Here is an 11,778-nt window from a genome sequence, read left to right on the forward strand (position 1 = left end):
TGCCATTAAGGAATGGATGCTTTATTTGAGTGGTGAGCGTGTGTGAGTATTTAAGAGACGGTCCATAACAGTGAACAGACATGACAGATAGTAAATACAGAAAGAGAGAAGTAGCAGGCAAGTGACACTGCAAGAAATCGGTACTTTAAGAGCTGTGTTCCAAAACACTGCATATCCATTTGAGGAAAAATACTAAATTGATGAGCAATGATGTTGATCTAACGGTATAAACCGACATTGATACACACCCAAGCCACATGTGTGAATATCTATGACGACAAATGTAATATTTTCCTTTTCTGTTGACTAAGGAATTTCTTTTTTTCTAATTTGAAAATGCACGTAGTTCCTTCAAATGGATGTGTAGTCTACAAATGAGCTATTTGTTTGAAATGGTTATTAACTCTCTTTTACTTATGCTCGCAATAAATTTCAAATCAAGATTACTGAGAAGGCAATTCCATCATATCAACTTTGAAACAACATTCATATTAATGACGTTAAGGCTGAATCTCCAGCAAACAAGGCCTGGATCACTTTAAGAAACACAACATGATGTGGTTGAAACAATCAAGAGAGCCAACAATTCCAAAAATCGGAAGATTTAGCAGCACTATCTGATGCTTTAACAAAAGTCAGAGAATGTACTTTTAACAGACTGACAATCGGCACAATAAGGGAAACAACATGAACTCCTTTTCGGGACTCTGACAGCTTTCATTTTGATTTATTATTTTTTATTGAACATGCACTTATCATACTGTTTTTGTCCTGGCTATCTGTAAAAGAGAAGATCGTTAGCATTCACCATTGAAACCAATTGCTACAAACAGCCAAGAAATACCGAGTTAGCTATTAACTGCAGTAGTTGCACCCTGTGTTACAAAATAGACAGTATTAGCTTTTCAAAATAAACCTCCTTACTTGGATAGCTCAATGTTTACAGGTTTGGTCATTGTCCATTGGTTTTGATCAGAAATGCTAACAAGCTGTTTTTTCTAACTGGCTAGCTTGATTATTTTCCCTCCACAGCATTACGACTTTCAGTTGACAAAAAAATGTACTAAACAAAACTTGAAATGTAGATTTGTCCACTCACAACAGACAGTATAAAAGGTATCAAATACCAACAATCATATTTTGATTCAACGTAACAGACAAAATGTACAAAAAGAAGAAATATAATGGGCACTTAAGAGCTGCAATGCACACGGTGGAACACAATCAAATGGCAAGTTACAAAGATTAAAATGACAAAATAGATAAATAAATAGATAAATAAATAAATAGAAGTAATAACTTACATGAGGTTTACTATTTTATCAAGTGTGAACTTGATATGACACCACAAGTATCTGTTAGCCAGAGATGTTTTATAACAATGTACGTTTAATCTAACTGAATGCTGATGTGAGTAACTTAAATGCTTTTTTTGCCTATTAAAATAGTATTACTATTATTACTATCGAGAAGTACTTTCTAAAAGTAAATGCAAAAGTAAAAGCAATGTCGCATTTCTCTTTTGTCCTTCACTGCACTTAACATTTCTGTTAATCTTCTTCGGTGTGTGTGAACTGTTTCGTACAATGGGAGCTTAGAGTTGAAGTCTGTCGTGGTAAGTTTGATGTCAACAATCACATAACACAGAGGCATGCTTGCGTTATGAGTGATGGCAGAACTTGTGGAATCGTACAAGCACTTCTCGGAATTCTCAAAACATTCTAGAATCCTTGGCAATGTTGAAAAATGAATGAAAACATTCTTGAATGTCGACCCCCGGCCTCACGAGCAGAAACAAAGTGTGTAAAATCGTTACTGGTTCCAACATTTTACATGATATTATTAAAGGTATTCTCACAAATATATAGGATGGATTTATAGACCTTTTTTCCCCTCCTTGCAACAGATTTCTCAGGAACAATATAAGAAGACTCAAACCGAGCATAGATAAGATGATGCTGCTCGTCAATGTCAATCAACCAATTGAAACAACCATCCAGACAATCAGAGTCAGAGTCAAGCAATCATTTCTAATGTTGAATCTATTGCCTAAGACATAAAGTATACTAGCATATAGCAAGAAACTAAATAAACATTCCTATTTCAGACAATGGACAAACAATGGACAACATGCTAAAAGTGGCCCATGTCTTAGTCTAAGAATATTTTGAGTTAATCTTTACTCAACAATGTAGTCAATGTCAATTTAACTCGGCGAGGATCCCCTTCTTAAGCAGTTTGTTGGAGCATATTTACATATTTACAGTTCACACAGATTCACTGCTGGGAGTTTCCCAGTACAACTGCAGTCCTCTACTGCTGGACCAGTTTAAAGTTAAATGCTTTGCTCAAGGGCGCCCTGACAACCTCTCAAGTTGGTAGCTAATGTTAGCTTCCACTTTGCACAAATTGAATATTATGGTTAAAAAGCAATAAGGAAGTCTGTGGTAATGACCTGGAGTAAGAAATGATGTCAAACTAAGACGTAGACCTCTTTTACCTCACTGGCCATTATTTTCTCTTTTACATACAACATGAGAAGGCAGAACATTACAAAACTTTTATCTTCCATTCAATTCTCTCCAAAACATCAGCCTTTATTCATACACTCACGTCTTTTATACTTCTTCAATGCCTTTATCCATCATTCACTCCATTGTGGGTTTGGGAAGCAGTGGTTTCCGAAGATGTTTTCGTCATATCCTTATGCAACCTTCATTTGCTCTTCCTTTCTTTGAAGCCTTTTTCTTTGCATCCGCTCCTCCGATTTCAATTAATGCCAAGCTGGGAGAAAGAGGGACTTCTAGAGTTTGAGATCAAGAATTAGTCGTTGCATAACTGTTCTTACTCCAGCCTTGCATCACTCCTCGGTCCCATTTTGCGATATTTCTCAAATTTGCATGAGGTCCAGCGAACTCTTGAATCCACCATCGTTCTATTCTCCCTGATCTGCTAATATTCTCGTCCTTCTTTAGACTTTAAGAGGATGTAGTTCGAAGGCCAATCTATGTCCTACCATTCTCTATCATCCCAAGTTTCATTTTTTGACGATTACTATGATGATACTTTATCCAAAAGTCGTCAAAACTAGATTGCAGTTTCATTGTGGTCTAATGATGTAATTATGGCTATTTCTTCTTCTTTGCTTCCCCCTCTTTCCTCTCCATCCCTCCTTCCATCGTTGAAAGTAGAGGTTCATGCAATAATTCCTAGAATTTGACATCGTGCACCATATCTCTCTACTCCAACAACCGCTCCCTCCATCTTTCTTCCCTTCCTCCACTCCATTTCTCCGTCTAAGCCTCCATCATTGCAGATAGCGGTAGACTTTGAAGCAGTGGTTGCCAGAGTCAGCCACTACCACATGTCCATCAGAGGTCAGAGCCAGACCTTGGGGTCCGTACAGAGGGTCCGCTGACGTGTTGATGTAGGAGAGGAAGGAGCCACTGCCGTCAAACACCTGGAAGTGTTTCAACAAAGAGAGAACATGTGTTCTTAGTATCGCAAACACTTCCAACACTCCCTGGAAGGGGCTTCTTGTAATCACAAGCTGGTTGTACCTGTATTCTACTGTTGCCCCAGTCAGCTACGATGATGTTCCCATTTACGTCCACAGCTACACCAGTGGGAGCGTTGAACTGGCCGTTTCCCTCACCGTTGGAGCCAAATTTCAACACCAGTTCTCCCTCAAGGGTAAAAACCTGTCCGGGACAATGAAAGAGTAATATATCATGATTCCACGGTGACAAGTCCTGTTGAAGTGTCCTTGAGCCACAAATTAGATATCTACCTGTTCGCCTGGATAATATACGACTAAAGGGATCATCTCATTCTAAACAGGTCAAGGTAAAAGGTATTCAGTCAGCACGGCCTTACCTTGACAGAGTGGTTATGGAAGTCAGTCACGATAACCTCATTGTTATTGTTCACTGCTGCAAAGTGTGGACCTTCAGGACAGCAGCAAAGAAACAACAAAAACAGGTTGTGCTTTCAGTGCTTCTGCTAACACTTCAACTTCTTTCAGTGCTTACACTTCAACTTCTTTCAATACCTTTAATTTCAACTGCACAACAATCAGTTTTCAGTGCAAGGACAACTACATTTATTTGTTTATTATTAGCTTTTGCTACTAAAGAATTATTTAGTTTTTTGGAACAAACCCACGTTATAAATATACTGGTCTTAGTCAAATTATAAAGTAAATGCATGTGACGGTAACCTTGGTTATATGTGTGATTTAAATTATTTGGAAGATAATAATTAGTCCATAAAGCATCACACACTAGCATGGACTGTCTCTTGGAACAAATACTACCTGCAAATTGTTTGTCACCGTTGCCTCGACTACCAAACTTGGTGACGAGCTTGCCGGTCAGCTGGAAGATGAAGACAGTGCACGCCTTGTTGTCAACCACGATCACATGACCGTTCTGGTCCACAGATACGCCCTTTGGCCCCATGAGTCTACCAGAGCCAAGCTTCGCCTGATGGATGCCAAATATGAACAATGACAAGGACCATTCAAAAAAACAAGTTTAACAATTTGTTTCTAAGCATCAGAAAATCTTCCCAGCATTAAAATGTCCTTTAAAGGTAAATTAGTTTTATATTTCAATACTGCTGTTCAATGAAATGTTACAAAGAATGAAGAATCCTTTAAACCTACATTAACGCTTCATCCCTTCAAAGCTTAAAGCCACATCGGTGTACCTACCTTGTACTTGCCCTCGCTGTTGAAGATGCTGACCCACTTGTTGTCATAGTCGGCGATGATGATGTCCCCACTGGGATGCACGGCCACGCCCGTGGGACGCTGCAGTTGCCCTGGTGACCGCCCCCGCATGCCAAAACGACTCTTGAATTCCCCTTCGTTGGAGAAAATCTGAAGTGGGTAGACACTTGTGAGCACATAATGCATAACTTAACTTATAAGATGTACCCTTAAATTTAAAAAACAAGTCGGAACCCTCCAACAGCCATTTGGAGAAGTGAAGACCGGGCGAAACGTGCTTTACCTGGACACACTGATTGTTGCTGTCAGCAATCAGTATCCTGCCACTGGAGGAGGCTGCCACACCCTGAAGGTTGGTGAACTCTCCTTTGTTCCTCCCCTTCGTTCCTGGAGAGAGTAGCATCAAACACATGCAAATCCAAAACTGACAATATGGCAGCCTGCAGTAAACTAAAATTCCAAGCTTGAAAATGTAAAATTATGAATGTCATAGCTTTAATAAAAGCTTCAGTTTCCAAAGCTGTAATGTCGCACCAATCCGGAAGATGAGGTCGTCCTCAATGGGGTTCTGGGTCTTGCGTCGTGGGGTTCCCAGGGCGCTGCTCGCCCTCTTGGAGCCTTTTTTCTTCTGGCCGGGGGACTTCCCTCGTCTCTTTGCCCCCTCAGAGGAGCCTGTGGACGGGGTGGCGTAGGCTGCTGAGTTGGTTGCTGTGGTGGTGGAGGGGGACACCTGGAGATGGTAGTATGAATTTTCGTGTGTTTAGTTCATGTGCATGTTAACTTGATAAACCTTTCCCAAGCTTGGCATAAAACCTTGTAACCTTGAACAGACTCTGAACACTTTAAACCTTTGCAAACATTTGTGTGAAGTTGTTTTAAGTCCTCTGGTTTGCATGAACAAAGTTGGATGATACTTCGTATCTTAACTCTACATCTCATCAGAGTATGACAGGTCATTGGTTCTCCAAGTGTTGTTGGATAATGAAGACAAAGCTACCCACATACACCCTCCACCCACCTCTACTTCTGCCTCTAAGAGCCTGTTGATAGTCAGTTTAAAAGGGCTTCCTTTGATGTGTTGATCGTACAGACGGAGAGCCAGCGAGAAGTCGCCCTCCTTCGGCACCGTGTACACAAACTCATAAGTCCCATTCTTGTGGTCCACTATTTCACCGTCCACTATGCTTCCATCTGGGGTGAAGACCTGGTTTAACACATGAGTAACATTCTGTTATTTCCTGTTGAAGTGTTCACAGAATCGCGCTACATTTAGGTTGGTCATAAAAAAACAACCTCAGCTGACAGGATCGCATTGCCGCACTTGCAGGCTCCCCCCGACTTGTCTCTTGTCACTATGGTGACCGAGGCAGGATGTCCCACAATGCACTGCTCCAGGCCAGCACCCATGGCTTCGCTCTGGCTCGCCACCGCACTGAAGGAGAGGAGGAAAATCGAGGACGGTCAAACAGTGTCAAATGCAAAAGAGAAATGCTTTCATAGCTCGTGCCAGAATATTTTGTGTCTCGCCTGGTTGTGACGATGGTCCCCAGGTTATGTATCGACTTCCTCAGCCCGTCGGTCTCCAGCAGCAGATCCAGCTGGTCGTTCTCCTCCGGCTGACATGGCAGGCCGAGTCCGGCCAGCTCCCCCAGCCTCCCCTGCAGCTCCTGCTCTGCCTGCAGGCTCGCCGCACACGCTTCCCCAGCCAGGGCCTCCTCCGTCTGGGTACAGGAGGCAGTGATGTCCCCCTCTCCCCGGATGAGGCTGTCCACTTGAGCCTGGAGAACCTGGAGGCAGATGACAGATTTTTTATTTTTTTATTTCGTGAAGTCGCCCCCGGGCAGGAGAGGCTATACTTTACAAACATAAAAGATTAAGAGCGCTCACAACCAAAATCACCTTCTGTTTGAGTCCGTATGTGACCTCCAGCTCCATCAGCAGAACACTCTTCCGGACATCGAGCTGCTTGTGCAGATCCTCGAAGCTCGACTGGATGTCCTCTTCGATGGAAGCTCTCTGGTTGGTCAGCTGTTGGAGGATCTCCTTAACGAAGGACAGGGCGTCTGAAATCTGAGGGAGTCTGCCGGGATAAATATAGACAGAAAAGAGGGATTTTCACTTCTGCCATTGCGTCCTTTCCCCCCTGTCCAGCAGATGTCAACTTCTCCTCTTCACTTCACTATCCTGTAAAGTAATGGAATGTGCAATTACTCGTACAGTATTTCCATACAGTCAGCCAAGCCAAAGGGTCTTCTTAACATTAACATTACCACTATGACTGAGTCTAAACGACGTGTTTTAACCACATTCACTGAGTCGTCCACCTGTTCTGAACGCCCCCCAGCCTCTCCTGCAGGCTGCTGCGGTGCTGCTCCAGGGCCTGGCTGAGGGGCACCTTCGGGTGCTCCTCATGATCCGGCACACAGTCCTCGCACAGCGCACACTCGCAGGCCGAACAGAACAGCTCTGCCACCTGCAGGGGAAACGGTGAGCATGGTGGCATGGACAAAAAGATGGAGGTACAGTTACAGGGAGATTTAGATAAAAGGCAGTACAAGTAAAGTTAAGTTCACTACACTGAGTGCTCGGGTTACACTAATGATTATTTGTCTACCTGTGCTTTTTCTCTCTAACTTCTGCATCCTTGCATGTCATGTGTAGTTCAGTTATCTGTCAGTCGTGAGTGAAACAAAACAGAAATAGAAGTGGGTGGTTTGTATCAAAGACTGTGCAGCACCAGTCAGGTGCTGGTAGGTGGATTCTGTTAACACTGTGTAGGATATCATATCCCAAGTGGGAAGAGTGAAGTCAGAAATGGATAAAATAATGCACAAATATGGCCTTGAAGAGGTTGGGTTTGGGTACCAGTCTGGTTCAGTTTTAGTCCTGTGCAGAACCCAAACCTGTGGGCAAACTTCAGGTAGCAAATTAGCTAATATTGTGCTCAAGTTTCAGAAGTTGTTTGTGTGTGACAGATAGATCTGCGGGTAGAAACAGCCGTACTTGAGTTGTTTACAGCCGATATAAAGTTACCAGATATCCCAGAATCTGCACATGGCATGCACATCTCATTACATACAGAAAGAGATCTCTTTTGAGGGAATAGCGAGCCCGTTGAGTGTTGCATCCCTTACCTTCCCCGCATGCTGCGGGCAGGTGTTTTTGCCAGGCGGAGCCTCCAGGACGGTGCACTCCTCACTGCTGCTATCTGGGGAGTGTTGGTGGGCCTCCATCTGTGGGCGGCAGCCTGGAGGGGGTGAACCTCCGAACGCACCCCTTATCCCACGCTGCAGCCAGGGGAAAGGGGCCGGACGCTCAGATACAAGGTTCTCCTTCTGTTTATGGATACCCCCTGGTCTCACGCGTTATTCCATCGTGCATGAGAGAGGAAGCATTCAAATGAAGTCCTTATGATCTGGGCACATGTTGCTTTTTAGGAGAGGCATGACTTTTGCTGCCAAAGTTAGATTATCTCAGCAAAGAAGACGGGCTAAATTCATGTTTCCACATAGAAGAGTTCCAGGAAACCAGTAATTTTAGTGTACAATCATCCACTTTTGTTGGAGCTTGATCTCTCTGCTGCAAAGAGGAAAAGGGCTAACCGTCAGTGATTATTCCATTACATCCAAAACTCCACAAATATTCCATGTAAGACGTCCTCCTGCCTCCATGTGCTGTCTTTTCCCAGAACAATGAAAAAGTCTCTTGAAACATCAAAAAGCAGGAAGAATTATAGTGAGGCAGAAATCGTCTAATCCTCTTTAGGTCTCATTCAGGGGAAAAGCAGCAGACCTGGTTGGTTTAGTTCACAGAGGGGTTCAATCAGAGGACAGCCTGGGGAGAAAAGAGAAGGGATGAGGATTAAAAACATGGATGAACACTTTGGCTCTTTACTCTGTGCACTGAGAACTTTCCCACCATGTGGTGTCATCAGTTTTAGGATTTAAGTGAGTATTCGTCACCCTTTCACAGACAACGTACGGCCACCAGGGGCAGTACTGAGTGCTGAGCCCCTCTAGATCGGGACGATCGTCGGCCACCGTAGATCTCTACGCGCTTGGCATACGGGAAAAGTTATCCTACACACTGGCCCTTTAAGAAATACACTCAAAGAATACTTCTAGCGAGTTTCAGACTCGATAAAAAGTTCAGTGCCGGGCGCAGAGTCGCTCCGCTCGTTAAATGTCACACTTGGCCTAGGCGGCCAATCAAACTGAGCAAATTAATCCCCGAACTCTCTGTTTTTGGCTCAAGTATGACAAACTGTCCAGGACTTTCTCTTTTACCTCTTTGCTAAACTTCCTGTTTGGATGTCACAATGTTCCCCCGACTTTGGCGACTGCAACGAGTGACGGCCAGCGCTCCGACGCTACACCCCCAGTTTAATAACCTGTATCACAGCTAGTGTGCTAATGCAGGTGTGTATGTAAGATATTGAGCAGGACCTCATCACACAGTGTCAGTTAGTTGTCATATAGAATTATGGAATAAACACACAAATATTCCCAGTCTGTCTTCCCCTCTAATAACCGTATGTTCCTTCCAGGTGGCGCGTCAGACCCCCCCAATCAACCCCCAGATGGTACGCTCCGTAGTGAGGAATGTGTGCAGCAGGTCCGGGAAAACAGATGGTACGATCCACAGACAGGGAGGGGGGACCAACAGCTAGAAGTGAACGAGGAGGGAGAGACTGATGAAGAGCTTCTAGGAGGAGCAGCAATGTAGGTCACGCAAAATGTCTTCAAAGTGATGGAGAGAGAGTGAGGCAGCGGTTTCTATGGTAACAGACTGCATGGGGAGGAGCAGGGGCAGAGATAAACAAAAAACAGTCGTGATCCCTTTTAATCCTAAAATCCCAAATTTAACAGTGTGTGTGTGTGTGTGTGTGTGCTTTGTTCACTCTGATGAAGGGTCAGTGGACACGTGACCTCTTGACATGTTAACAAGACAAAGTAGAAACATTCAACCTGATTCCTGATACAACACATGAACCGGTGCACATGAACCGGTGCACATGAACCGGTGCACATGAACCGGTGCACATGAACCGGTGCAGATGTGAGGGAATAAATTCAGACTTTATGTTAAATTCATCTTGTTGACACTTTCATGGATAAAGTTGATTTAGACAGAAAATACAGTGAAGATGATTTCAACCTGATCAAAACAAACAAAAACATAAATACTGTATATATTATATTGTATATTTTGATTTCAACATATAATCAGTCGCCACTTTATTAGGTACACCTGTAAAATCTAATGCAACAAATTCTACATTTACAAAGATAATTATGTTCAGTTTCGAGCGGTATTCATTTAACTATTTGTATATTATTGAGTTTTAGGTACTATGGTCCGCTAAAAGAACGTACTTAAAAAAGACATTGTTAAAAAAATATATACAGTATATTTGAAGTCATGAAATAATCCTTTGGAACATAGTATTATAGTAAAGTACCATACCTTCTTCTTTTTTACTTTTGTTTTGAATCATAACGTTATTAATCTTGTCTTCATTCTCTTATACTTTGGCTTTCATTTTTAAATGTATTTATACATCTCTGACAGTCGCTCTGCTTTCCATCTCCTCCATTGTCCTTTGTGTTGTTCTGGTTTTCTGTTTACTGTCTCCAGACTGCCTCTCTCTCTCTCGCTCTATATATACGTATATATATATATATATATTTACTACATCGGTGTGTAAAAATATGAGCTCCATATTCTCATGAATAGTCCATAAAGGGGAGGGTTTATGGAAATGAGTTGCTTGTGATCTTGTACATAATCCTGTTTTAACCCCCCCCCCCCCCCCTCAAGTATTCTGCTCAGAATACACAACCTCATGGCCTGAAAGTAGCCTCACACACACTGTACGTCTGTCTGACACACACACACACACACACACTTCCTTTCTCTGACGTTCTCATTTTTATTTTCCGACAAATAAATACATTTCACACACTGAGTCTACTGCTACACCCCCCCCCCCCCCCTTCCATGTAAGGATGCTCTGCAGTACAATGCTGCAAAGGATTATGGGGCAACACTGAGGCAGTGTGTGCGTGTGTGTGTGTGTGTGTGTGTGTGTGTGTGTGTGTGTGTCTCGGCCTCGTGACACTGTGGTGGCTGTTTGTATCCGTCACTTACAGAACGAGAGACAAGTGAATGTGTGTGTGTGTGTGTGTGTGTGTGTGTGTGTGCGTGACTCTGGGTGGAAACATGACACCATAGAGGGGTTCTATGTAAAACCTCTCATGGGGGTTCTGTGTGGAACATTTCACAGATGGCAACCTCTGCTTCTTTAAAGTGAAGTCAAAGCTTCATGTGTTAAAGCTGCATTCTCTCTAGTGTCCAGCAGGGGGCGACTCCTCTGGTTGTATAGAAGTCTATGAGAAAATGACTCTACTTCTCTCTTGATTTATTACCTCAGTAAACATTGTAAACATGAGTTTATGGTCTCAATCTCTAGTTTCAAGTCTTCTTCAATACAGCATGATGTTCATTTAGTACATTATGGTCCATTGAGAGTCAAACAGACCATAAAGCAGGGGATGCTTTAGGGCGGGGCTACACGGTGATTGACAGGTCTCTACCAGAGACGTATACGGCGTCTCTACGTCACTCCTCTTCAGTCCATGTATGGTCACTTCCTGTTCACTGGTTGCAAAAAAACAAGATGGAGACTAACAAAATGCTGAACCTGAGGCTTCAAAACGTCCACTTATATTTTTACAATACTACATGGAACACGTTTTCATCAGCCTCAGTTGAGTAATTAATGGAATGTGTGTGCAATAATGTGCACACACATTATTGCACATTTTCATTTGACTTCAGTTTAGCCGGATCTGCAGCGTGAAACTGAGACAAACCAGATTCTGGTCAGTAAATCTACTGTGTGACCTCACTCTGACAGAAGAGCACACACACAGAGGTCATCTGATCTCTTTCTCTTCAAACATATTCCCATGGGAAGGTTCATGGTCTTTCTGCAGGTCTCTCTCTCTCTCTCTCTCTCTCTCTCTCTCTCTCTCTCTCTCTCT

The 11,778-nt window shown here is 43.0% G+C and overlaps 1 protein-coding gene across 1 annotated transcript in view; it reads right to left on the reverse strand.

The window, feature by feature from the left end:
* trim2b (tripartite motif containing 2b) overlaps positions 1-11,778 on the reverse strand; it is a 13,616-nt gene continuing 1,838 nt past the window's right edge. The window contains exons 2-14 of the mRNA XM_031878978.1: positions 7,867-8,566; positions 7,057-7,205; positions 6,632-6,812; positions 6,260-6,519; positions 6,026-6,164; positions 5,751-5,936; positions 5,267-5,462; positions 5,016-5,119; positions 4,715-4,882; positions 4,316-4,484; positions 3,877-3,947; positions 3,561-3,701; positions 1-3,460 (exon numbers count right to left, since the gene is read on the reverse strand). Coding sequence (XP_031734838.1) covers positions 3,308-3,460; positions 3,561-3,701; positions 3,877-3,947; positions 4,316-4,484; positions 4,715-4,882; positions 5,016-5,119; positions 5,267-5,462; positions 5,751-5,936; positions 6,026-6,164; positions 6,260-6,519; positions 6,632-6,812; positions 7,057-7,205; positions 7,867-7,965 — 2,016 coding nt within the window. The 5' untranslated portion in view covers positions 7,966-8,566 and the 3' untranslated portion in view covers positions 1-3,307. The remainder of the gene's footprint in view (positions 3,461-3,560; positions 3,702-3,876; positions 3,948-4,315; positions 4,485-4,714; positions 4,883-5,015; positions 5,120-5,266; positions 5,463-5,750; positions 5,937-6,025; positions 6,165-6,259; positions 6,520-6,631; positions 6,813-7,056; positions 7,206-7,866; positions 8,567-11,778) is intronic.

This window comes from Anarrhichthys ocellatus, unplaced genomic scaffold (genome assembly GCF_004355925.1).
Source record: "Anarrhichthys ocellatus isolate YVR2014 unplaced genomic scaffold, GSC_Weel_1.0 scaffold214, whole genome shotgun sequence".
In the NCBI taxonomy this organism is placed as follows: Eukaryota; Metazoa; Chordata; class Actinopteri; order Perciformes; family Anarhichadidae; genus Anarrhichthys; species Anarrhichthys ocellatus.